Source organism: Amblyomma americanum, chromosome 4, assembly GCF_052857255.1.
Source record: "Amblyomma americanum isolate KBUSLIRL-KWMA chromosome 4, ASM5285725v1, whole genome shotgun sequence".
NCBI lineage: Eukaryota > Metazoa > Arthropoda > Arachnida > Ixodida > Ixodidae > Amblyomma > Amblyomma americanum.
Genome location: NC_135500.1, coordinates 37,800,183 through 37,827,979, shown reverse-complemented (window position 1 = coordinate 37,827,979; position 27,797 = coordinate 37,800,183). Strand labels below are relative to the sequence as shown.

General features: G+C 50.1%; 1 protein-coding gene across 2 annotated transcripts; it reads left to right on the top strand.

The window, feature by feature from the left end:
• The first annotated feature begins 7,552 nt into the window (after nt 1-7,552).
• LOC144130072 (uncharacterized) lies at nt 7,553-26,972 on the top strand. 2 transcript variants are annotated; one of them, XM_077664096.1, is made up of 4 exons: nt 7,553-7,634; nt 25,716-25,854; nt 26,447-26,557; nt 26,707-26,972. In XM_077664096.1, exons 2-4 carry the CDS (start codon nt 25,848-25,850, stop codon nt 26,916-26,918), a joined length of 330 nt encoding a protein of 109 aa, XP_077520222.1. In that variant the 5' UTR covers nt 7,553-7,634; nt 25,716-25,847; the 3' UTR covers nt 26,919-26,972. The 2 variants fall into 2 exon arrangements, with proteins under 2 accessions (XP_077520222.1, XP_077520221.1); XM_077664095.1 differs by lacking the exons at nt 7,553-7,634; nt 25,716-25,854 and having other exon boundaries at nt 26,367-26,557.
• The last annotated feature ends 825 nt before the right edge of the window (nt 26,973-27,797 follow it).

Sequence of the window (27,797 nt, the reverse complement as noted above, 5' to 3'; positions counted from 1 at the left end):
CTAATGTGGTGAACGTGCCTATGCCTGATTGTACCATCGTGGAGCTGAGCTGGACCTCATGACTGGCTATATAGTGTGAAGAACATAAAAACGCAGCCAAGTGATCTGCCAATATGTGTGCCTGTTCCCCTATATTTGTTTGTGTACCAAATGTTGTCAAAAAAGAAACGGTGAAGGGTGGGTAGCTACCATTTAGTTTTCGAACTTGCTCCCAAATTTTCTTCAATGGGGTTGAGCTGTTTATAGAAGACACATAAGCCTTCCAGGATGCTTTCTCAGCGTTGCACCGAATATACCGTGCTTGTGTTCTCGTCTTTTTGAAAAGAATAAGGTTCTCGTATGTTGGATATCTGCGAAAGACTCCCCAGGCTTTATTTTGTCATTTTTTCACCTCCCTGCAGTCAAATGAGTACTTTGTGGTTCTGATAGACTTCTCCTGAGGATTTTGGGATTGATAGGTGCGCGGCATTAAGGATGCATGTTGTGAATGCTTCATTTATTTCGTCTATGCTGAGGTTTTCTAAAGCAATGTCCTGTACCGTAAAATTCCAAGCAAGCGCCCCCACCCCCGCAGTCGAAATTACTGGCAAAGTAGGAGGGGGGCGCTACCCCGGAACAGCGCCGAAATTCAAGATGGCAGCGACATTTTCCTGCCAGAAAAAAACGCGCAGTGCACATGAATTTTAAACGTCCTGCCATTCCTTCCTGCTCGAAGTACCCGAAGAATGCATCATCCACACATTCACTAAACACCGGCGCACCATTATTCAACTTTCTTCGAAGTTTTTCTTTAGCAACTTCTCGGAATTTCTGTCCCATTCCCGTATCAGTTTCCGGTCGAACTTGAAGTCTCGAGACATTTGGCGAACGTTTCCTTCCGTTTTCCCAACGCCATTGTATGACCTCAAGTTCCTTCGCCACTGCGTGCGAATGCATTGCTGACTTGACAGCACCAAAACAAGACAACAAATGGCATGTGATGAACGGGCATGCGAATAGCTTGAAAAGCAGGATTGGATTGGATTGGATTCTTGGACTGGATGGGGCAGGTCAGTGTTGCCTGGAAATATTATGAATATTCTGGTTCACTGTAGCCTGAGCGCGGTGTGCGATAATGGCGCGGGGAGGAAGGGGTGGGGGCGCTTTCCCGGAATAGCGTGGCAATGTGAAATTAATATCGAAGTTAGGGGGGGGGGGGCCCTTGCATGGGTGGGGGTGCTTGTTCAGAATTTTACAGTAAACTGGCTTTTTCTCTAAACAATTCCCAATCTGCTAAATGTAGCTTCCAATGCCGTGGATTTGTTGGCATGACTGTTTCAGAGGATGACAGGCTTAGTATGACAAGAAAATTATTGCTCCCATATGGGCTGTCAAGACATCACATTTAAAATCAGTAAAATATTTGATGAACAAAAAGCTAAATCTAGGCAGCTCATTTTCCCACTGCTTGTAGAGGAGTAAGTGTGTTTGCCTGTGTTCAGAAGGCCGACATTGTTGCAGAGAATAAAATCTAGAATCAGGCTTCTGACGTTCGTTCCTTCACTTCCCCAAAAAGAGGAGTGAGCATTAAAATCCCCAGCTAAAAGATATGGCTCTGGTGGCTGTATTAACAGCGCTTTTAAATCATGAAGTGTGACAGTTAGGTGAAGTTCAATGTAAATGGAACATATTTTTAAGGTTTTAAAATAAAGGATTGTAACAGCAACTGCCTCATATGAGTTTTAGGTCGATTTTCCGAGTTGCAACACCCCCATGGACCACAATAGCGGCGCCTCTAGAGAGCCTGCTTGAGTTCTCTCGGTCGCAGCGATAGACTTGGTACTTTTAAAGAATGTTTTTTTTAATGTGGTCCTAGGCTAGTCTCCTGGAGATATATTGCTGCTAGAGAGAATGAAGTTAAAATATCTGTTACGCCTGTTAGCTGGTCTCATTTTCATTTTGTGCATTTGTGTCTGTGACGACCAACCGTCTTTTTTTAGAAGCGAGGAGGTGGGGGTCTTTCTTTTCCCTGTGCGAGAGCCGGTCGGCGACAGCTGCGGTGAGGGGAGCCGAAGCTTGGATGCGGGACTGCTCCCATTCCCGGCATTTCTTGGAACGGAGGCTCTTGCAAGTGTTCGCTTCTTCTGTGTGTGTCTGTGTATTTCCTGAGCGTGCTTGCATTTGTTTTTAACTGCGAGTTTCAGCTCTGACACAGTCAAGAACATCCTTTGTGTGGCCACGAGCAGGCCGTCAGCTCAGGTGAAGAAAAAACGAAAAGTGATATGTTTGAATGGCAGCTGCTGTCCCACCTGCAGCACAAAATAGCAGAGCACGAGGCATTTGGCCTGTCAGTTGGTGCAGGCCAAATGCCTGCACCATCCGCAGCCAGGTGCAAAGTGCAAATAATGCAGATACTTTAAGAATATGAGTTCTGATAAATAGCAGTGCTGCTTTTTTTCCTGCTTTCGGGTAACAAAAGTTGGTACTGCTACTAGGGTGGTATAAATCTTATTTTAATAGTTTAGATAGTTTATCGGGGCTTAACGTCCCAAAGCGACATGGGCTATGAGGGATGACGTAGTCAAGGGCTCCGGAAATTTTGACCTGGGGATCTTTAACGTGCACTGACATCGCACAGTACACAGGCCTCTAAAATTTCGCCTCCATCAAAATTCGGCTGCCGTGGCTGAGATCGAAGCTGCGTCTTTCGGGTCAGCAGCCGAGCGCCATAACCACTGAGCCACTGCAGCACAAATCTTAATATAAGATACAATTCAAGAATGCTGTAGCAAAAAGCTGCCAAGGAAGACCCTCCAGGCAGATTCTCATGATATCGCAGTTAATCCCATACCATTGAGATACTTGACAGACACTGTTAAGTGGAAGACCACAGGGCCGATGGGACCCCCCCCCCCCCCCACCGAGCCGGTTACCAGGAGCGGTCATGCCCGGGGGGGGGGGGGGGAATCGAGGAATGTACGTCGAGGCGTGACGCCCGCGCTTAGGGTGAGCAGCGGCACTAATCCTTTCTGTCCCGACGCGTGGCAATCGGTGGATCGAATGCAGCATGCAGCGAGCTGCGCATTCCACTGGGCTCGGACCGGCGAGCCCTGGGCTCCGCTCACTTGCACATACGGTGCCACTGCACTGCGGTTGGTTAAAATTGGGCGAGAGCTAGATTACTCAAGCTCCGCCCAATTATCGAAGGGGTTAAAACCCGTGGGAAACAACGTCTTGGGACGAGGGCGCCGAGCCATAGGCTCGGCCGTTTTTAACAGCCTTTTTTTTAACAGCCTTTTCTTTAAACTGCTTGTCATCACTTCCTTGTATTTCGGTCCCGTCTTTAATAAATAAGTTTTGCTTTGAGAAGTTGGAATTGCTGCCCCAACCGGCAACGTGTCGCCGGACGAAGACCTGAAGTGCTATTCGTACTGCTAACCGCCGTTCCCATCAGTAGGAGGGCAGAGAAGTTTAACTGGTGCCGTGACCAGGATCGTCTGAGCGGCTTCCTGCAGAGTGGTTGGAGGCAGTATTTTCCGGAAGATTGACGGGGCAACATCTTGGTGAGAAGCCCCGGGGACCAAGGTCCAAGTGAGGCGATACCCTTGTGCGAGGCCTGGGAGTCAAGGCTCCACGTCAGCGCTGAGGGGCCAGTGAAGCGGACCGACGGAGCGAAGCGCGGCGACTTCGGCGGCATCTGTGGCTGGCGACTTCATCGGCATGGAGGACGTGACGGGCACCGCAGTGAGCACCGGTGGGACACCCACCCCTTCCGCCACCAGCTGAACGTGGACAGCGGAAAGACAGACACCGACCCAGCGCAGCACGAACAAGAAGTCTGCAGAACACAGAAACAAATCAGGGAGCCGCCTGTGCTAGGTAGATGGATCAGACACCGCGGGGAAAGGAACGTACGGGACGGTGGCCCAACCTGAGTGTGTGTGTGTGTGTGAGTGCTTGTGGACTGCCATCTCAAGTGCATTAATGATGGACTCCTTGTGTGATGAGTGCTTCGACTGTTATTTGCTCGCAAAAAGAAAAATATGTAAATCTGAGTGTAGATGCATGCAACAAGATATCCTTGTGAACATACTCTTTTCGCTATGGGCTCCGTGCGCTGCAGTTTGGCGCGCGCGAGGGGCGCCACCTGGTTAACAGCGGTGGCGAAAGGCGGACGCAGCCAACGCAGCTCTCTGGTTCAGTTTGCAGTGAGCGAGGCGAGCGGTGAGGTGTTTCGTCCGAAGGCGAAAACAAACTTGGATAATTATGGGTGCTCTACCTACTGCTGTGTTTACTCAATGTCATAACAGCTACAAAAACACTGCAATCAAGGTACCGAATATATTTAAACGCTTTTCTTGGACATCGTGCATGCTCGCTCATGCACAGAGGGTATGCTGGAAATGAGTGCACTGTGGAATTAAATTCATGAGAGTGAACTGGGAAAGGGTTTACAATGACTGGGGTGTTTCGAACGTGACATCACTGGTAGGAGCTGCTTTATGTCCTTATGTAGAGCGAATGAATGCGTTCAGTCAGTCACAGGAAATGGTCTACGGTGAAGTTCTTGGAGCTAGCATCTGAAGTTTAAGTCTTCGTTTGTTATGCTCATCTGTGGTTCAGCGTGTCAATTTTGTTTCTAGTTTTTTTTCGTGCGTGTGTGTATGCAGTGAGAGCGACGTCGTACTTCTGAGAGGGCTTATGTCGTTTTTCACACTGTTTCACCTAAGCTTTTGTGTATTTATTTGCATCATTTTATTTCCTTCAGTGGTTTAAAATTTTGCGTCTTTATTTGTTGCATTTACGAGATCTCAAATTCTGTTCTAGACGAATAAAAAGAAAAACAGAGAGTGGTTCAAATTTCTCTCTATATATATTCCTTGGATTTCACAACATCACTAAACCCTTAATTTCGGGAATTAATCTTTTGATTTTAACTAGGTTTACCGTCTCAATGCAATGAAGACTATAAGGGGCGCCATAGTGGAGGTTCTAGATAATTGCAACCACTTGGAGTTCTTTAACGTGCACTGACATCGCGCAGTACGCGGGCCTCTAGAATTTTGCCTTCACCGAAATGCGACCGCCGCAACCAGGATCGAACACGAGTCATTTGGGTCAGCAGCTGAGCACCATAACCACTGAGCCACCGCGGCGGCCTTTCTATAGTTAAGTATTTACCAAAAGAGAAATACGACCAAAATATTCATGTAATTGGTGTCTTCATGAAATTCCTGAAATGAAAGTCCTGTGGAAGATACCTATCAAGAAACCCATCGCCTTTTTGTATGCTTAGAGCTATGCTTCTCTGAGAGTTATACACAAAGTAAAGAAGTGTCGACCCTGCAGGATGTAGAGCACTATCATCTGATATATATATGTAGTACTGAGTTTGCGTTTTTCGCATTTCTAGCCGACCATTCACATAGTCGTTGCCACAGTGGATGTAAATTACATAGCTGATATCGTTATTTGGGTCAGAGCCTTTTTTCTCAAACTGTAAAGGTACTTAATTAATCTCAATAAGTTCAACTGCGCTGCCAGATATTGCAGTGCCGTCAGGACTGCAACACAATCATGGTTGCTCGGAATCGGTGATCAGCCCAACCTGAAAGCAATTGAAACGAAATGCAGCAGTGGTGGCGTCAAGGCTTTCAATGCGTTGAAATCCGCAGAGAAGAAGGCGTTGACTTAGAATGGCATCGCGGTCAGTGCGCGTCTGCTATGCGGCGCAGCGCCACCACGGCCAGTCTCGAGGGGGCGCGCGCGCTCTCCCTTCGAGAGACCGGCCGTGACTGAGCGTCCGGTTAACGCGGCGAGTGCCACGAGGCGGCGCTGACGATGTGGTCGCTGCTGGCGCCACCATACCAGCGCACGGAGCCCATAGCCATAGGTAGGATGTGAAGTGCCCCTCCTTGGTTTTTTTTTGTTTGTGCTGGTACAGCGGCCAGTGGGTGCCCGGACCCTCGTGCTTTAGCGCGTTTTGTATGTTGTTGAAGGCCGCATCCTTGGTGCTATTGTGGGCTTCGGTATGTTGTGTGTACAGCAAGTGTCCCCCCACCATTCTTGGTGGGGAGGTGTTAAGTGGAAGCCCACAGGGCCGATGGGACCGCCCCCGCGCCTGTTACCAGGAGCGGTCATGCCCGGGGGAGGGGGGGGAATCGAGGAATGTACGTCGAGGCGTGACGCCCGCGCTTAGGATGAGCTGCGGCACTAATCCTTTCTGTCCCGACGCGTGGCAATCGGTGGATCGAATGCAGCATGCAGCGAGCTGCGCATTCCACTGGGCTCGGACCGGCGAGCCCTGGGCTCCACCCACTTGCACATACGGTGCCACTGCACTGCGGTTGGTTAAAATTGGGTGAGAGCGAGATTACTCAAGCTCCGCCCAATTATCGAAGGGGTTAAAACCCGTGGGAAACAACGTCTTGGGACGAGCGCGCCGAGCCATAGGCTCGGTTGTTTTTAACAGCCTTTTTTTAACAGCCTTTTCTTTAAACTGCCTTGTCATCACTGCCTTGTATTTCGGTCCCGTCTTTAATAAATAAGTTTTGCTTTGAGAAGTTGGAATTGCTGCCCCAACCGGCAACGTGTCGCCGGACGAAGACCTGAAGTGCTATTCGTACTGCTAACCGCCGTTCCCATCAGTAGGAGGGCAGAGAAGTTTAACTGACACATGCAATCTCAAAGTAGAGGATTAACCTCCACGTCATCAAAACCAGACATGCTAGTAGCTGGAGGGATGGTCCCCTTTAAGGGGAATTCACTGCTGGGTTGTACTCAAGTATAGATTATTGCAGCTAATGGGAGTACAAGATGTTCATTGCAAACAGTGTTGTGTTAAAATTTATCCCTATTTCAATTGTTTTAACCTCTGTGCCATGCAGTAAAAATTCCCCCACTTGGTTCAAGTGAAGCCAACGGTGGACTGACGTACTATATTTATCTTTATTTATTTATTATTTAGTCATACTGTAGGCCAGTACAGGCTCATACAGGAGTGGGTTTCCGTAGATGCTTACCCAGAATGTCAACAATTCAAAATCACAGAAATTTAGAACCATTGAAAATCGGCATACAATACAAGAAAACAGGAACAAAGGCAACAGGAACGTTTCACATCTGAACTAACAGTTCAGTTTTGTCGGTGAATATATCGACGGATGTGGTATACAAAATGTCATGTGGAAGCGAATTTCATGTTTCAATGGCCAGTGGAAAGTAAGAACATTTAAATGTATTACATTTTGTCGCAATGGGCCAAATACACAATTCGTGAGTTATTAAGAAGCATATATACCTTTTCAAAACATCCCTCCTGCGTTGCTATGAGCACACCGGCGCCACCTAACGTCAGAAAGAGGAATGAGCGCCATCCTGAGATGTGACACACCGCTTGATGTGCTTTGCTACGCTTGTGTTACTGGGAGATCTTGCTATCGTTCAGCGTCCTCTGATCTTTCGCAAATTGTTTTTGCTGCCATGTGGCAAGTTGTCGTTGCACTGTGAGGTGAAGCAAATAGCAGTTGGTGTAGACCTAGTCTAGACTAGACTAGCGCGATTGCGATGGGCAACGAGAACGAAGACCGCGGTGCCTGCTCCTCGTCGACATCACCGTTGACTGCTTCGAGCTCATCGCGACGTGTTAATCACAGGTGAGTTCTTTTACTATGAGCCGATTCCTTCCTCGACAGCTATGTTAGTGTGCAATTACGCGTTGGCGAGTTGCGAAGGCGCGCATGTTCTGTACCGAGCAACGTAGTCTCCTGTCCACAATAAAAAACTGCAGGTAGTCTTAATTATTTCAAAGATGTCACCTGCATCGCAATCCAGATGTAAGTTCAGTATGTACTAATGCTAACAGTGACTGAAATGTCAACACATTGGTAATTCTTGTTGTGGAGCGTAACCACACCAGTTCGAGCTAGCAGACGTACTGGCAAATTGCTGAATTCTGAGCTGACAACTCAGCCAAATAGCGCATAGTTGTGCTTTAGGGTGATGCGCTACAAAGCGAAAATGATTTTATTGCAAACTTTCTGTTTGTCGAGAAAGGAATTTGCGAACAATCTTCTGGAGATGCCAACGGTAAAAACGAGGCCGACTCGACGGCGTGCCAAAAAGAGTACCCACTTTTGAATCACCGGTGGGCGTGACGGCGGCAGAAGTCTGAATGTAATACGTACGTCTCATATTTTGCGTGTGTTCAAGCATCGACCGTGCTTTAATAGGCGCATAATTATGGGTAAATAAAACGCAATCGTTGCTGACACGCTCGTGCATTCACCATCAGCGAGATAAGAGCTTGGTTCCACTTTCGCGCGTAATTTAGTGCCGTACGACAGAAGAAGCAAGAGCGAGTACCCAAGAAATTGCTTTGTGCGATTGTGACAAGCGTTCCTTCAACATTGGCTTTAAATAGAAGTGTCTTCGCCGAAAAAACTGTTAGTGGCTAGAATAGCTGCACTGAAAATGCTTCTGTGTACTGCTACATTGCTTCTGTTTACCGCAGTTAGAGAAAAATTATACGATGTTGCACTGGGCACTAACCATTTCACTAATGTCTGGAACATGGGTTCCCAGACTGGGTTTCGCGGGCTGCTCCTGAGAGTTCCGCGAGCACTGACACCGTCCTGTCTTCCCTTTCCGGTAAACTTCTTGCGGACGTGTGACGACCAGGCACAGCTCTTGGTTTGTTAGAACTCATTTTAGAGCGTTAATTCTTAGCTTATTACTCATTTTTTGCGTTTTCGTTGCGAGTGCCGATTGCAGCACAGACCTTGCACCCGCCGAACTTGGTAGCGTGAAAGGATGCTGCTACGCCCGGCTGCGCTAGTGGTCGTAAGTTTAGACGTCATCTCCTCTAGACGATTGATGGTTTAGAACGCCAACGAGACTGTGCGGAAGGGGCATGGTGCACAAGGCAACGCATGTTGGAATACGTGCACGTGAATATCACTCACCGCAGCTAGCTCTGAGATATTCACGTTACACACACGACTGCTTTTTTACTATTCGTCCTTCAAAACGCCGAAAATGAAAGCCAGGCGAGTCGTCAGGTGAGTTTGTGCAGCCCAGGCGGTCGAGCGAACGACTGTTGGGGAAGTTTGCCTTGTGGCTGTAAGTTTCTGCAAAATCTGAGCATGAGTAAGAGATGGGCGTTTAATTAAAAAACGGATTCCAGAAAACAAGAAAACAACGAAACTGTTACAAAAGTACAAAAAATGGAAAACCACTAACCATAAGCAACTGTGATTAATTGTAACGCTACTGACGACCGACAGGCAATGGTGGGAGGTTCCGTGGCACATATTGTAACGAATAGTACACCAAAAGCACTCGGGGACCAAGGAGCTACACAGCCGGTAGAGCGAGCACGAGCAGGAAGAAGATTTTCTTCGTCCTCTGCTTCTATCGCCTGAGTTCCCTTCGTCCTCCTCTTCTATCACCTGTGTCATTGCTCCCTCCCCTGCAGCATCGCCCCGATGCGGCCATCGTGCGCTAGAGTGACGAGCAGAAAGCGAGCGTGCTAGGGTGAGGCACGAGGATCACAACATAGAACAGGGCACAGCGGTCAGCCTCAAGTTCAATCGGGTGGTCGGTCGTGGTACGGCTTCATACGAACGACGTGCACAACGTCGGTAAGCTTGCGTCTGTGGGATGAGCTGGCTTGGGTGGCGGGTTGAACTTCGTAGGTGACGTCGCTAATGCGGCGGAGGACACGGTATGGGCCGAAGTATCGACGGAGTAATTTTTCAGACAGCCCGCGGTGACGAATGGGCGTCCAAATCCACACATAGTCGCCTGGCTCGTAGGCAACGAAGCGCCGTCCCTGGTTGTAGCGGCCAGCGTCTAGTTGCTGTTGACGGTGTATGCGCTGCCTTGCCAGTTGCCGCGCTTCTTCCGCACGCTGCACAAAAGTGGCGATGTCGAGGTCAGGGTCACTCTCGCAGTGGGGGTCAACAGGCAGCGTAGCATGCAGCGTAGTAGTAACTCGACGGCCGAAGACAAGCTGGAAGGGAGTGAGCCGCGTTGTCTCCTGCAGTGCCGTATTGTAAGCGAATGTAGCGTATGGCAGAATTTGGTCCCAGGTTTTATGCTCTATATCCACGTACATGGAAAGCATGTCGGCCAGAGTTCTGTTGAGCCGTTCCACCAAGCCATTGGTCTGCGGGTGGTACGCCGTCGCACGTCTATGGCTGGTGTGCGTCAGTTTCAGCACAGCCTGGGTTAGGCGGGCTGTGAAAGCTGCCCCACGGTCAGTAATAATGACCGCAGGGGCGCCATGACGCAGGACGATGCTGTGGACAAAAAACTCGGCTACTTCGGCAGCAGTTCCACTCGCAAGCGACGTGGTCTCAGCATAACGTGTCAAGTAGTCCGTCGCAACAGCGATCCACCGTTTTCCAGTGGATGACTTCGGGAAGGGGCCAAGGAGATCCATTCCAACTTGTTGAAAAGGGATCTTCGGTGGCGCTATTGGCTGAAGAAATCCGGCTGGTTTCATGGGTGGAGACTTCCGGCGTTGGCAGTCGCGGCAGGTTCGCACGTAGGTCTGCACTGATGGAAGTAATTTGGGCCAATAGTACTTCTCCCGAATCCGTGACAGCGTGCGACTGACTCCCAAATGGCCGGCGGACGGCTCGTCGTGACAAGCGCTCAAGATGTCAGGTCGTAACTGGGTGGGCACCACGAGTAAAAATGTTTCGGTGGACTTTCCAAAGTCGCGCTTGTAGAGAACGCCATTTCGCATGGTGAAGGATTGCAGGCCACGACGAAAAACACGCGGAACCCGACCACTGTGACCTTCCAGGTGCTCGATGAGCGGCGCTAGCTCCGGGTCCGTTCGTTGAAGGTGAGCCGCATGGGATCGGCTAAGAGCACAAATGAAAGGAAGATCTTCGGTGATTTCTTGCGGAGCGTGGTCCACGGGCGCGCGTGATAAGCAATCCGCATCTTGGTGCTGCCGGCCCGACTTGTAAACGACAGTCACGTCGTACTCTTGCAAACGGAGGCTCCACCTAGCCAACCGGCCGGACGGATCTTTAAGGCTTGCCAGCCAGCATAACGAGTGATGGTCGCTGACAACACGGAAGGGTCGTCCGTACAGGTATGGACGAAACTTGCTGATGGCCCAGATCACCGCAAGGCATTCTTTCTCTGTCGTCGAATAGTTCGCCTCCGATCGCGAAAGTGTTCGGCTCGCGTAAGCGATAACGCGTTCCACGCCGTCCTGCCACTGGATAAGTACCGCCCCAAGGCCAACATTGCTGGCATCGGTGTGTATGTCGGTGGCGGCGTCTTCATCGAAATGGGCGAGTATCGGGGGGCTGTGTAGGCGGTTGCGGAGCTCCTGAAAAGCTTCTTCTTGGTCGCTTCCCCACAGAAAGGGTATTTCGACTCTAGTCAGTGCTGTCAACGGGTCAGCTATTCTGGAGAAATCGGGCACAAAGCGTCGGTAGTAAGAACAGAGGCCCAGAAAACGTCGAAGTGCCTTCTTGTCGGTTGGGCGCGGAAAACTGGAGACGGCAGCAGTCTTGTCGGGGTCCGGGAGAACGCCTTGTGCGCTGACAACATGGCCAAGGAAGCGAAGTTCCTTGAAACCAAAATGACATTTCTCGGGCTTGATCGTTAGTTGCGCGCATTTCAGGGCTCGAAGCACGATGCGCAGCCAGTCCAAGTGTTGATCGAAGGTAGGCGAGAAAATGACGACGTCGTCCAAGTACACCAAGCAAGACTGCCACTTCAGACCGAGTTGTGTTCCTTTTACCCCTTTCTCTTCCTTGATGTCAGCCCGAAGGGGAAAGGTAGAAGTTGTTGGATGCCGACGTCTTGAGGTTCTAAACTTGCTCAGTCACATTACTCGGGGAACTTCAGGAAGTAAACTGTTTAATCACACATAAAATAGTTAAGACAGAACGGAAGGTACAACAAGGAGAACAACTATGTACATAGTGATTGATCCGCAGAGTGACCAGACGAAATCAACCCCCGGTCCCACCAAAACGTCTTCTTTTAATCCCTAAGTCCCCGCCCTCAGTGGGGACACCAACCAATTAGGTCAAAACACAAGCACGCATCCAATCAAGGACCGGGGAAAGGAAAACACATCCAATAAAACACATGGGAGAGGAAAACACATTGACAAAGAGACAGAGGAGCGTAAAACACGCCCAATCAAAGATTGGGGAGAGGGGACAGGTCACTGTCACGAATACTAACAATTCCCCTCTCGGATCACTCCATCCTCCCCCGCGGGGCGGCATGATTACTCGCTTAAAGAGCATGCGAGGGCCGCACAGATTGTCGAAAGCCGTGCCACTTAAGGCGCCGCCGCTCCCCAATTCTTCCTGATGCCTCACGTGCACAGGAAGTGCCTGGCAGTCATATGGAGCTGATAAGCGCTCACAGTGAACATGAGGAACGCGTCTTCAAAATTGCCTCCTAGCCACACACTGAACGACCGCCGCCCGGGTAATGGCCTTGGGCAGCGTCGCCGCGGTAGGGATGAAAGGCGGCGCGCCTTCGTTGCTGCTTCTCGGAGCGGGCCGCGAACAATGGGGCCCGGCCAAGCTGGGTCGTCTGCGCACCCCGAACTCCCCTCCGTCGCCGTCCGCTTGACTCGTTAGTTCCATGTGGAGTCAAAAGGAAATGGATCACAGCGTACGCACTCTTGTCCACATACAGGCGGCGTTCCGTACGTGATTACTTGAGGCTCCGGATGTGTCCAAGCCAGCCGCGCACGACACCTCCCCACCAAGTGTGCTGCATAACATCTTGGAATGAAGCACACACAGAAAACCGAAACAGACCAACGTGCCGCGGGCCCGGAGCCGAAGAAGCACCATCTGCCGCTGCCGAACCATATGCGTTGCCAAAGCCTCAGGGTACACCTCCATACATGACATACCTCCAGGCCCCGGATACCCCCACGCCTCTAGTTGGCAGCTACGAGTCGCGACATTGCATCGGCATTAGCGTTTTGCTCCCCCTTTTTGTGCTCGACCCGGATATCGAATCTCTGCAGAGCGAGTGCCCAGCGTGTCAGCTTGGCGCTGTGCGGACTACTCAGAGTCAAATATTTGAGCGGGTTATGGTCCGTTATGACTCTAATTTGTGCGCCACACAACCAGACTTCAAGTCGCCCTAATGCCCAAATGATGGCATAAGCCTCCTTCTCGATAGTCGCCCAGCGGGTCTGAGCCGGGCTTAGCTTTTTGCTCAGAAAAGCGATAGGCTGCTCGCGGCCCTCGTCATCGCACTGGGCAAGGCAGGCACCCACCGCGTAGTCCGAAGCATCGGTTGCGAGCACGAACTCCTTACTTGGGTCAGGCGCATCAAGTGAGGATGCGCTCTTCAAGCAAGCTTTCACCTCATCAAAAGCTTTCTGCGCCTCGTCATCCCATGGGAGCCGCTGCGGTGTCCGCCTGTTAGTTAAGCTCGTCAGTGGGAGCACGACGCGAGAATAGTCGGGGACATATTGTCGGTAATAGTTAGCTAAGCCCAGAAAGCTTCTGAGCTCCTTCTTTGTTTGGGGCCTCGGCATCTCGTCTATTGCCTTGACCTTTCCTGGATTAGCGCTGTGCTTCCCCGACCCAACCACATGGCCCAAAAATTCGACTTCTCGTCTCGCGAAATGACATTTGCCTGCGTTCACGGTGAACCCGGCGGCTGCGATCGAAGCGAGCACCGCCCGAACGTGCCTCAAATGCTCCTCCCAGGTGTCTGAATAAATCGCGAGGTCATCTATGTAGGCGCATGCGTACTCGCGGTGCGGTGCTAGTACCTGGTTTATGACCCTCTGAAATGTCGAACTCGCATTTCGAAGGCTGAAGGGCATGACCCTCCATGCGTACTGCCCCACCGGAGTGACGAATGCCGTGAGGGCCTGTGCCTGCTCGTCAAGGGATATTTGCCAATAGCCTCTCAGCATGTCTATTAGGCTGATGAAGTTGGCCTTCGCTACTCGGAACAGCAGCTCGGACGGTAGGCTCATCGGAAAGGCGTCCTGCTCGGTTATCGCATTCAACTTCCGATAATCGCAGCACAGGCGCAGCCCCCCATCTTTTTTAGCGACGCAAACCACTGGGTGAGCATGAGGACTCTCAACGGGATATATTAGTCCCCACTCCAAGAGCTCATCTACTTGCCTCTCCACTTCCTTCCGATACGCCATCGGGACCTTGTACGCATGGCCAGCCCGTGGCTGAGCACCCTCCTTTAGCACGATTTTGTGCGCTCCTAGCGTGCATTTGCCGGGCCTACTGCTGAAAACCTGGCCATTCTCCTCGATCAGTGCCTCTAGATCTCGGCGCTGCGCTATTTTTAACACCTCTGCGCGTCGCTCGGTTGGGAGGACAAGCTGAGTACATGGATGCCCAGCAACAGGCTCCTGGTGGAACAAAAGCTCGTCCCGGACCGCCATGCCGTGTGTTCCCTCTCTAGCCTGAGCCCACGCTTCCTGGAGTGATTCGTCTCCAATCTGCGCCTCGCGAAACCGTTGCCGCGTCGTCTGTGCCACCGCGGTTTCCCCTTCGCTGCAATCTGCTGCTACCGCGCCCGCTAGAACCTCGTCAACCCGCTTCTCCCTCTCTTCGATTTCTTCGTCAGAACTCTCGGCTTCTCCCTGTTCTTGCGCATGGACACGATCGCTCAGAAGCTGCTCATAGTCTTCGGGAGTGATTAACGCGCTTATCCCAGTTATAAGCTCGTCTGTGACTGCACACAGTATGCCTCGCTCCGACGGGTCAAATGATACTCGCGGTGCTCCCTGAGTTGTTACTAGGGGAACGTACGCCAGCTCCGCGACAACCTGCTTTCCGAAAGCCCCGGTGAGTTTTATTGCCGCCCCCGCGCATTCATATCGCGGCACGAGCGACCTGCGGATGACCGTGATGTCGGCCCCTGAGTCAATGCGCGCACTTATAGCGTTCCCGCTACTCAACAATGTCACCTCTCCGGCGCTGACTTTCTCCTCCGCGGGCTGCCTTTCCACTGAGCCGTGCACTGTCTCCCTGTCATGCAAGGGGACCGATATTCGGGCGATTACTGATTTCTGGTCTGCGCGTCCGCCCCCCATGTCTGGCTTTTCCGCGGTTTGTCTTTTCGGGCAAAATCTTGCGATGTGCCCATGCCCGTGGCAATGGAAACACTGTCCACGTCCCCGGGGCCGCGTGTTGTTTGGTCGGGACTGGGTTCCGTCGCGCTGTGTTACCTCGACTGCCTCGTTCGTCGCCACCGCCGCGCTCGCTGCTTTCCCGACCTTATATCTTCGGCTTTCGTCGTGGTTTTCTGCCAGCGTGACAATCTCACTAGGTTTTAGGAACCCTGGCTTATCATTTAGAGCAACGTGCGCTCTCGCCTCTGCACTGAGGGCTTCCTTTAGTCGGTCCGCGACGGCTAGCAGTTTGAACTCCTCTAACGAAGTTACCTGACAGCTGTTTAAATAGTATTCCAGGTAGTTCTGCAGGCGTACCGCAAACTGCTCCCACGTCTCATTTGGGTTTTTGTTCGCGGATGAGTAAAGACGCTTGTATTCGGCGGCAGTGAGCCTCAAGCCGCCTAACACTTTAGCTTTCAGGAGTGCGTACTCGCTCCTTTCCTCTGCGGACAACCGCGTGAGTAGCATGCGTGCCCTCTCGCTTAGGTGTGGCAAAACTAGACCAGCCCACCACTGGGTTGGAGCTTCGTATGACCCCAACGTGGCCTCTACGTCCTCGAACCACCCTGGTACCAGGGCTTCTTGAAGCGGCATCGGCGTGAGGACGCCTTTCATAAGGTTAGCAAATTTCAACCTTCTGTCCTCGTCTATTCTTCCGCTCGCTCCCGCGCTCTCACCAAACCCACCCGCTGTTCCGCTCTGCTTAAAATTCAGCCTTGTATTTTCCAAAGCCAACCGCTCCTTTTCCACCGCTAGTTCAGCAATTCGTAATTGCACTTGCAACTCGGTCATTTGTAGCACCGGCGCGCTAACTGTCAGAGGGTACGTCGGACTCTCATTTGCCTGACTCGCGGCTGCCAACTCTCCGTTTCCTGTCCCGTTCTCCATCTCTTTCTGTTTAACACTGTCACTTCTCAAAACCCAAGGCTTTGGCATAAGCACAAGCCCGACAGAAACAGAAAGGTACTCGCCTGGCTACCGAAGCTCCGCTTTACGAGGCTGCCGGTGCCCCAGCATGGAAGACTGGCCCGGAAGTTGGTCGCTGCGCCGCACGGTCCCGGTTGGAACTCGTCTCCTTGATCCGCGTCGTCGTCGGCTCCTCCTGATCAACAGCGCCCTCCTTGACTCTGGTCACCTGGTTCCTTCAGCTGCCCGCTGACTTGGACCTTCACCGTCACGTCGGCGTTGACCAGCTGTCACTCTTCAAATCTTCTCCTCTGGACGTGCCACGCTATAGCTCGTCCGCCGCCTTGTACTTCCGCCCTCCTTCAGTTGCCTCGAGTAGGAAGACGTCGCATTTCTGTCGACTGCGCCAGTTGTGTTCCTTTTACCCCTTTCTCTTCCTTGATGTCAGCCCGAAGGGGAAAGGTAGAAGTTGTTGGATGCCGACGTCTTGAGGTTCTAAACTTGCTCAGTCACATTACTCGGGGAACTTCAGGAAGTAAACTGTTTAATCACACATAAAATAGTTAAGACAGAACGGAAGGTACAACAAGGAGAACAACTATGTACATAGTGATTGATCCGCAGAGTGACCAGACGAAATCAACCCCCGGTCCCACCAAAACGTCTTCTTTTAATCCCTAAGTCCCCGCCCTCAGTGGGGACACCAACCAATTAGGTCAAAACACAAGCACGCATCCAATCAAGGACCGGGGAAAGGAAAACACATCCAATAAAACACATGGGAGAGGAAAACACATTGAAAAAGAGACAGAGGAGCGTAAAACACGCCCAATCAAAGATTGGGGAGAGGGGACAGGTCACTGTCACGAATACTAAAAATTCCCCTCTCGGATCACTCCATCCTCCCCCGCGGGGCGGCATGATTACTCGCTTAAAGAGCATGCGAGGGCCGCACAGATTGTCGAAAGCCGTGCCACTTAAGGCGCCGCCACTCCCCAATTCTTCCTGATGCCTCACGTGCACAGGAAGTGCCTGTAGTCATATGGAGCTGATAAGCGCTCACAGTGAACATGAGGAACGCGTCTTCAAAATTGCCTCCTAGCCACACACTGAACGACCGCCGCCCGGGTAATGGCCTTGGGCAGCGTCGCCGCGGTAGGGATGAAAGGCGGCGCGCCTTCGTTGCTGCTTCTCGGAGCGGGCCGCGAACAATGGGGCCCGGCCAAGCTGGGTTGTCTGCGCACCCCGAACTCCCCTCCGTCGCCGTCCGCTTGACTCGTTAGTTCCATGTGGAGTCAAAAGGAAATGGATCACAGCGTACGCACTCTTGTCCACATACAGGCGGCGTTCCGTACGTGATTACTTGAGGCTCCGGATGTGTCCAAGCCAGCCGCGCACGACAGACCGGATAAAACGGTGTCCATCCTACGCTGGAACGTGGCCGGCGCCGAGCAAAGACCAAACGGGAGCACCTTGAACTCGTATAAACCGTCTGGAGTCACGAAAGCCGTCTTCTCTCGGTCTCTCTGGTCCACCTCTATCTGCCAGTATCCGCTTTTGAGATCTAATGAGGAGAAGAACCTGGCGTCACGTAATCGGTCGAGGGCATCGTCAATCCTGGGAAGCGGATAAACGTCCTTTTTGGTCACGTTGTTTAGTTTCCGGTAATCAACACAGAATCTCAAGGTGCCGTCTTTCTTTTTGACGAGGACCACGGGCGACGCCCATGGGCTTGTTGACGGCTGAATAACATCGTCTGCAAGCATTTCATCGACTTGCGTTTTAATGGCTTCGCGTTCCTTAGGAGAAACACGGTATGGGCGCTGGCATACAGGCGGCGTGGCCTCGTCTGTGATGATGAGATGCTTGGCGACAGGTGTACGACCGACCCTGGAGCTGGTGGCGAAGCAATCTGAAAAATCTGCTAGAAGAGCAGACAGAAGATTCTTCTGCTCAGGTGCCAAGTCCGGGTTGATTTTCACGGTCTGCAGGGCGATCTGCACGGTAACGGGCCCCGACGGCGCATAAATCAGGCAACACAGTAACTTCGTGAAGTAAGGCAACAGCCGTGTCCCTGGCGAGGTGCTGAACCTCGTTGGCGAAGTTCGTGAGTAGGACACTATAGTACAACCGTTATGCAACTGGACGAGGCCTCGAGCGACGGCTATTCCCTTCGCGAGCAGCAGCGGGAGGTGGCTATCCGCGATACCCTCGTAATCGTGGAACAAGTCATGTCTCACGAGAACCAGGACGCTAGACCGTGGTGGCACCATCATGTCATAGTCGACTATACGCAGAGCGTTGATTCCCGGATCTCTGTCGGTATGCGCCACGGCCTGTTTCGTCGAGAACGTGATCCGGGCTTCGTTCAGATCAATGACAGCGCCGTTCGTCTGCAGAAAGTCGAGGCCCAGGATCAAGTCCCTCGAACACTCGGACAGTACCACGAATTCACAGACGTACAGAAAACCACGGATGCCGACCCTTGCAGTACACTTGCCAGCAGGGGTAATCAGGTGACCCCCAGCAGTACGAATGCTCGGCTCAGACCATCGCGTCAAAACTTTCTTTAATTCTTGGGCGAGGGCACGGCTCATTACAGAGTAATCGGCACCGGTGTCGAGTAAGGCGGAGACGTCGACTCCATCAATTGTTACGTACAAATCGGAGGTAGCGTGTCGGATGCTGTCGCTACCTGCCCCCAGCGAAATGGCGTATCGGCGTGATGGTGGCGGAGGATCTTCACATTTCCCTACAGCAGCGGCCTTGCCTCCGGAGGCCGCCGGCATTAGTTTTCCCGGCGTGGGCTGGGCGAACGGCGTCCGGAATAGCTTTGCGCTCCGCGGGGACTTGGAGAACGGTAGCGCATTGGGGACGGTGATCGAGACCCGCGGCGACCGGATGTGACGAGATTCTACCGCTCCAATATGTGAGAGGCTATCTCAAGTGGCCTTTCGCCATTGCGAGGGCAGGGGTCGTCCGGGGCGAAACCCCGCAGGCCCACGCGGCGGTACGGGCACGCCCTATAGAGGTGACCCGCCTCGCCACAATGATAACAGAGGGGCCGACGGTCTGGGGCCCACCACACTTGACTCTTACGCGTCCGCTCGTAGGCTGGCAGAGCGGGGTCACGAGGGGGACCCGGTGGCCGCACTGATGGAGCCGCGGCATTGATGGTGTAGCCCGACGTCGGAGCTTGACGGAGTACAGACGCGTATGTGAGTCTTGCGTCAAGCTGGAGGGGTACCTCAGATGCTTGTTGTTGGGCTGCGAGGCGCACCTCGTCGCGGACGACGTCAGTCAGCGACGCGAAGGATGGCATGTTAGAAGGCGTCCGAAGGGCTTAGAGTTCCTCCCGGACGACGGAACGGATGAGTTCGCGTAAGTCGTCCGGGGCGCTTCCGAGATGCATAGAACAGGTGTCTGGCCCGAAGGCGTTGACGTCACGATTGTATTGGCGGGCTTGTTGCTGTAGAGTCTTCTCCATGGTGGCCGCCTCACTGAGAAACTCGGCCACAGTGCGCGGTGGGCTGCGCACGAGTCCCGCGAATAGCTCCTGCTTGACACCACGCATTAAATGGCGAAGCTTCTTGTCTTCCGACATAGAGGGGTCCGCGCGCTTGAAAAGGCGGGTCATGTCCTCAAAGAACATGCGGACAATCTCGTTCGGGCGCTGGTTGCGCGAGTGTAGCGCAGCTTCAGCTCGCTCCCGGCGGTCGGCGTTTGGAAAAGTGGCGAGCAGGTTGCGGCAGAAGGCCTCCCAGGATGGAAACGAAGCCTCATGGTTTTCGAACCATGTCCGCGCCGACTCTTCGAGAGCGAAATACACGTTGTGGAGCTTCCGCTCATCGCTCCACCCGTTGTAACGGGCGACACGCTCGAATGTCTCGAGCCAGTCCTCGGCGTCCTCGAACACGTCGCCATGAAAAGACGGGGGTGTTCGTGGCTGCAGGCACAGGATGTGAGCTGGGAGCCTACTCTCAGTTGACATGGCAGCTGGCTCCTCCGACGTCCGAGGCTGTGTCGTCCTGGTGGCTGCCGGAAGGGGTCCGAACTCTGGGGACTCTCCTTGCAGGCGGCGGCCGCGGCGCTGGTGGACCGGGGTGAGATCCGTGATCACAGGTGGGCTGCGCGGGTCTGGAAGCGTACCCAGCACTGCCTCCACCAGATTTGTAACGAATAGTACACCAAAAGCACTCGGGGACCAAGGAGCTACACAGCCGGTAGAGCGAGCACGAGCAGGAAGAAGATTTTCTTCGTCCTCTGCTTCTATCGCCTGAGTTCCCTTCGTCCTCCTCTTCTATCACCTGTGTCAATATTGAAGAATATTTAGGTTCGTGAGGAAAAAAGTGTTGGGATCTCTGGGCTAGAGGCAATGTACACTGGCTGTATGCATTCATCAGCAGCGATTATGTACAAGCGAATGTCTGCCCACAACATCTGCGCAACTGTGTGATAATGTCCTTACCATATTTGTCACGAGGTTATGTGACATGACTACAGTACTTCGTTAAAATTGTTGCTTCTCTGACAGCTTTTATGCAGTGCTTAAGCAAAACAAGTTTTTTTTTTATTCAGCATCTGAAAATTATATTATGCTAGGGAAATGTAGCAATATTTACATGCTCATTTTGTTTGCCGAAACCATGGTGTATGCGCGTCCAGATGACATCCAAGACTGGTCAGAACATATGCGGGATTGGCCAGGCATAACTGGACCAGACATTGTGTATTACCTATTGGAGACAAAAGCATGTGACCTGCGTGAAGTTAGGTGCTAAAAATCGTTAAGAGTCGTACAAGTACTTGCAGTCGGGGTGGGTGGGGAAAGTGCTTGCGCACAAAGTGAGTGAGGAAATTGTACTTCTTAAAAGTGAAGTGATGCCCTCACAGGCTTTAAGTGGTAGGCCACATTAAGTGTGGTACGGGAGAAGTGCTGTGTGGTGGTTGCCCCTGCATGGCTGGACAGGCTAGAGTCTGCAGCCATGTGGGGGCAGTGCATTGGAAAGTGGACTGCGCTGTGTCCTGTGGCTTGACAGGAAGAACATGCACTGATGTCACTGCAAAATGGAATCGTGGAACCAAACGTAATGTAGAGCCAAGCAGGATTGACTGCATGAATTTCAGATTGAAGAGGGCAACAGTCGACCCTCAGGTCCATGCGGAAATTGGGCCCCTTCAAGTACCACTCTTGGAGGAAGAAATACAGCTAATGCACCAAGAGTCGGGATATCCAGAGCTCTTAAATTTTTTTATTATTTTTTTATTTACACAATGCTGCAGACCCTCAGTTGAGTCCAGGCAGGGAGGGCAGAAAAATACATTCACTCAACACAAAAACAGTTCCATCGTAAAACACAGAACAATAAAATTGTGCAATGTAGTACATATATTTAAAATAGCTCACAGAGTGCCTTGTCAAAATCAACAGCCGATATCACCTGTAGAGGCAGGGCGTTCCATTCGTCAATCGTTTGTGGAAAAATGAAAATTTAAAGGTGTTAGTATGCGCGAAGTATGGTGCTAAGGTGTGATCATGATGACGACGAGTTCTACGCGTTTCTGAAAACTGCACATAGGGGACTGGAGAAATGCCTAGTTTTCCATGGATTAGCTGGTGAAGGAAGGATAGGCGGGCTATCTTGCGTCTGACGTGGAGTGGTTTAATATAATTTGCTGCCATTAACGAAGATGGGGAATCAGTTCTCTTGTATCTATTAAATATGAAACGTACTGCGCGTCTCTGTATTTTTTCTAATTCTGCTATGTCTTTTTTGCATGGGGGTCCCAAACGATGGCGGCATATTCAATTTTTGGTCTTATAAGCGTATTATAGGCTAATGGTTTGCAGCTGCTAGGTGCGCCCCTAAGTTTATGGCGAAGAAAACCAAGTTTACGTAAAGCTGAGGATTTAATGTGGTCTATATGGTCATTCCATTTTAGTTGCGAGTTTATTACAATACCAAGATATTTATACCTTGGCACTTCTTTAACCGGAACGCCATTAATGCAATAGTTGAAGGAAAACAAATTTTTCTTCCTTGTTATCCACAAGAGCACAGTCTTCTGAGTATTTATTTCCATACCCCATTTTTCACTCCAGGAAACGACACTAAGCAGAGCATTATCTAAATGTTCCTGGTCAGAAACGGAAGATACCGGAGTATATATCATGCAATCATCGGCAAACAGAGCAATCTTAATAGCTGGGTTAATACCGGAAACTAGATCATTTACATAAATTAAAAAAGTAGAGGACCAAGCACACTTCCCTGAGGGACCCCCGAGGTTACAGGGAGCGGGGGAGAACAACTACCGCCAATCTCCACAAACTGCGTCCTGTGTTGTAGATAAGCTGCAATCCAAGCAATGAGCGGAGGTGGTACACCAATGAGCTTCAGTTTTAAAAAAAGTTGGTTATGTGGCACATTGTCAAAGGCTTTGGCAAAATCTAAAAATAAAACATCAATTTGGCCTGACTTGTCTAAAGCTGCACTGAAATTATGAATGGCTATTATCAGTTCCGTAGTAGTAGAGAATCCTTTCCTAAAGCCGTGCTGAGCAGGGTTTAACACACCATTACTGTTTAATATTGCAAGTATATGATTGGCAATAATATGTTCAATAAGCTTACAACAGGATGTCGTTAGAGAGATTGGGCGGTAGTTGTTTACACAGAGTCTATCATCATTTTTATAAACAGGAATAACCTTCCCTGTCAGCCAGTCAGGCGGCAAGGAGCAAGAAGATAAGGAAGCACGAAATATTTTGGACAAAAAACGAGACAATGATTCAGCATAGTGGCGCAAAAATGCATTAGGTATGCCGTCTGGGCCGGAAGAACACTTCGTATCTAATCGGAGTAGCATTTCAAAGACACCCCCATCAGATACAACGTCTAAAGGTTCAAAGGGATCACAAAGAGAACCGTCATTTCCATTTCCATCAGCTGAGAATACAGCAAAAAAGACGAACTGCGCAACAAGAACACGGACGAAAGGGAGGCAGACACACACTAACGCAGACTTACAACTTTACTAAAGGAAGGAATACAAGGCAAATATATATAGCGATCCCCAACGCACTTCAAATCTGATCAATAGGGCACGTGACAATCTGCCCAGGCGATAAACAGACCACACAAGAACCAACTGCTTACACGATAATCTTATACCGGGCCGGCCCTTTCTATGAAAACAAAAAGCAAAGGAACGCTTAGCGACAGTGCACACTTGAGAATTACGCGTTCTGCAAAGTAAGGAAATTCATAACAAAAACCACACCACTGTAGCCATCTGATACCACTGAAGCTCGAACCGCTTACAAGCGCAGGTGCTGACACCAAAACCAAGAGACGAGCACTCCCCCTTTTGAAAGCAAACAAAACGGGAAACAAAAAACAACCACATCGGTCATCGTCAAAACCAAAAAAAAACAGTGAAAAAAGGCACCAGGTCAAAAAAGGTAAAAAAACAAACAAAAATACCATGAATCAGCTCAAGAAGCTACGTCACAAAAACAGTGAAAATAGGCACCGAGTCATTTAAAAAAACAAAAAGATGAAAGACGGGACAACAGTTTAAGACAACAACGGTTTTAAAAAAGGGGGGTGAATGAAATCCAAAGCGTAGGAAAACATCTCAAACCATGACAGAACCGGAACAAAACTGAGATCGCTAATCAAATGAACAACGAAAGCATCAAACGCAATCAGGAGGCACTGCTCAATCACCAGGGCACAAACAGGCCACTAGGCAACACATGCCCCCGCAAAAACGAAAATTCTTTGGATGATAAGGAAATGGAAGCCTTGCTAACACAGTTGTCCGTAGTGCCGATGTAAAATGTTTCGACGACGAGACGCTCCCATTTGTCATTCAATCTGGCCAGAAATTCCGTCTTTTCGAACCATGGTACACAGTCCCGTTGCTTCAGTTTTGTGCAGTCCGCACAATGCTTAGCCAAAAACCCTCCATCGTTGTTTGCCACGCTCAACCGGTGCTCCCTTGCTCTTTCATTAAAGCATCTGCCGGTTTGGCCTATGTAGACTTTTCCGCAACTAAGGGGAATGCGGTAAACAACGTGTTCTTGTTGCGCAGTTCGTCTTTTTTGCATTATGATCAAACAACTAGCCCGACAAGTCCTGTTGTGAATACAGGGTGGAAATAATTATTAAAAGCTGTGGCAATGCCCATTTGGCACCTAACAACGCATCCATTCGCAACTATTTGCTCGATCGGCTTATGAGACTCTCTGATATGATTCCAAAACTTAGCAGGGTTACTTTTTATGAATTGCGGGAGACATTCTGTGAAGTACCGTTTCCTGGCAAATCTAATATTCGAAGAAAGTTCAGCTGCAAGTTCTGCTAAAAGATCTATGTTTGCCCGTTTCGAGCGCTTCAGGCGCTTTACTTTACGTTTGAGATGAATAATGTGGCGATTAATCCACGGATTCTTTTTCTTTACAGCTTTTTTTTCTCTGGAATGAAATTCAACAGACAAACTTCACAGAGCTCCTTGAAAGTATCCCACAAAACTGAAACATCTTCACCCGAAAATCTGTCAAAAGCAATGTCTAAATAATCAAGTACTGATTCATCATTTGCACGTGAAAAGTCTTTTATATCTTTAAGCAAATTTTTGCGCGGTTTATCACAAAAAGAAAATATTACAGAAACAATTACCGGTCTGTGATCTGATATTCCCTCCAATACAGAAGACATGTGCACAGAAAACAAGCGGCTGACAAATACTAAGTCTAAAACGGAATTGCACATTCCTCGCACCCTTGTTGGCTCAGTTACAACTTGTACAAGGTCATGAGCAATCATTAGGTCTGAAATTATGTCTTCATTTTCAGAAGGTTCAGAAGATCCCGTACGCTAATTCATATCTGGAAAATTAAAGTCTCCAGAAATAATAATTTTACTCTTCCTAAACGAATACATATGATCCTGCAATTTGCGCATATAGTCAGGACCAGAATCTGGAGGCCTATACAGCGCGCCCAGAATGAAAGTGTGACCAACGTAATTAACCATTAGGAATAAACTTTCATGGTTTTCTATTTGCTACAAAACCTCACTTTTAATATCACGTTTTAATAGGATAGCGACACCGCCGCCGCGGGAACCCCTATCACGCCTGAAGACATGGTAAGAGGGAGGAAAAACGCAGTCGTCACTAACGCCAGAGTGAAGCCAAGTTTCAGTTATCACAACTATGTGGGGACTATGAGTGATCAGTAAGACTTCAAGCGATTCTGCTTTATTGACTATGCTCTGAGCATTGAGGTTAATAATAGTTAGGTATCATTCATTTTATTTTTGCGCATGCCATTGCTAACCTATTTCCAGCTTCAGTCGTGGTTTTGCTGAGTGCTGACGAAACGACTGATACTAAACATTTCCATACATAGTTTTGCACTAAGATAAATTGATTACTTAATTTAAGACTCCTGTTTTTTGTTTACTTTTATTTGTAGAGCTTCCCTGTCACTTGAAAACGGTTCCAGGCTTTTGCAGGCTGCAGAGCCTAACTTGCTGTCACAAGCTCATGAGCCTCATCGCATACATAGTATGAGGTTTAACCTTTTCTTGTATGCTATCTGAATGGAGGTTTCAGAGGTGCTTTTATTTCAGTGTAATTTTCTTTCATTCCACTTCCAGGCACACTGCTGCATGCGACATTCAATGCACCACCACGGCAGCCTAGGAGGATTTCTGAAGAGGTCGCACCACATGACAGCCATGAAGTCATCAGTGACTTGCCACCCATCTGCCTGCGCTGCGTAGCCTTTTATGACAAGTTTGTAAAATTGTCACCAAATGCTGCAACAGCTATGGAGGAAAAAACAAGGGGTCAAGATTCACCGCTTTGGTTAATGGCACGGTGCTTAAGACTGACAGCATCTAGTATAGAAAGGGTGCCCAAAAAAAGCAGCACGCTATCTACTAAAGCAGTGAATGCTAATATCAGCCCAACATTTTCTGGCAATGCAGCGACAAAGTATGGACAGAAATGAGAAGGAGGGGCTCGTGCACAGTTTTCAGAAAAAACAGGGCATACTGTGACCCAGTGTGGAACAATAATATGTGCACATTTGCCCTGGCTCTCTGCCTCTCCCGATAGTCTCATTGAACCAGGTCTGGCAGTGCTAGAAATCAAGTTCCTACACGTGAGGTCCCCTCAATTTGGCTCCACTTTCTGCACTAGTTCAAGAGTGCTGCACTCTGGCGCTCGATTTGGCGAGTTCAGCGAGCGCCACCTGCACTGCCGCAATTCATTTGACATCGTGCAAGCCTTTTCGTGCACGAGTTCTCTGCACGTTTGCACTTGCTCCGCTGTCAGTTCTGCTCAGTTCACGAGATGACGAGGTGCGGCAATCCAACTGTTGCAGACGACATGAAGTTGCTTCTGAACAACGAGGAAAGGGACGTGTTCCCCGTCGTCGATGAAAACGGCGTTCATGCGGCCGGGGAGCAAGGAGGATTGCTGTACGAGACGGAAGGTGAGTGTCGCCATTTGAGCACGTGTGACGGTAATAGCAATAGCACGTGTGTGGTAGCTTTCGTGGGTACGCAGTTCGCACTTCTGTTTATACCGCGATGGCTTGCTGATCCTAGTTTTCTTTTTTTCTTTGCCGTTTATTTTTCGCAGACGGCATCCGCGTCAGCGTTGTTTTTGCCGAGGCCGGCGGAGCTGGAAGTGCCGAGCTGCACGGCAGCCAAAGAGCTACGGACCCCGCAGCCGACATACCAGAAAGTAGTGGAGATAGAGGCTCGGTCTCGGCAGCCGATGATCTGCAGCTGGCGCTGCCAGGTCATAGTATGAGCGCCGATGCCCAGCCCGTTGTTGAGAGAGAATTTTGACCGAGGCCTAAGGCGCTGTTTCTTATCGCGAAATACAAAGCGCTCACCGAGTTGGGGAGCAAGAAAGGTGGCTTCAGGTAACTCGTGCATTACCAGTGAACAAAGTTCTACTTATCTAGTAGCAGTAACATACCTTAATCTGTCTGGCTTCTTGCATGCACATGCATTACTCCAACATTATATACAGAACAAAGCTGATGTTGACGAAGCTGGCAGACATGATAAACGCACAGTTCAGCGGCAACCTGGCACCGGTTCAGGTGAAAAATAAATAAAAATCGCTAGAGCGCCGATATAAAAAAAAAGTAAAAAAACTCGTCGGGCCACTCTCGAGTGTCGTGCGATTACGAGAGGTAAGTAAAATAAGTTTGATTTTGTGTCTGTTCCCAAACTGCTATAAAAGCTGTTTAAATTTTTCAGTGAGCTAGCAGAAGTACTCGAGAAACAGCACCACATCACACCAACTGTGCTGCTGACACAGGGAAGAGACCTGTGTGAGCTCAGATGATCAGAGCCAATCGTGGCTACCTTTTTGTCTGAGCCTTGTGGTCACATGTGGAACCTGTGTTGGTCGCTTTGTAGACATCTGCATGCTCAGTACAACGCTTTCCATGTGAGCAACAAAATCTAAAGCTTTGGAAAAATGTCGAGTCAGGCTTTGCCAGGTTTTTATTATGTCAGGCTAGCGGTTTTTATTATGTAGCCGCCAGGCAGGAGCTTGTCACAGATGATCAAGTACAGTGGTAACAACAGAGTGGTTGGAGCAGCCGTAGTTGTAAACATGCCTACTGCCATGGTTTCTGCAGTAGTTGCTTGCAAAGGCCGGAAGTTACAGCTCAAAGGCAACTTCCATATCGCTGCTACACAAGCCCTCACAGA

Excerpts from the sequence above, each read along its gene's own strand:
- LOC144130072 (XM_077664095.1), top strand. The coding sequence starts at position 26,416 with ATGACGAGGTGCGGCAATCCAACTGTTGCAGACGACATGAAGTTGCTT. Across the intron at positions 26,558-26,706 it reads ATTGCTGTACGAGACGGAAG|ACGGCATCCGCGTCAGCGTT; the intron begins GTGAGTGTCGCC and ends TATTTTTCGCAG.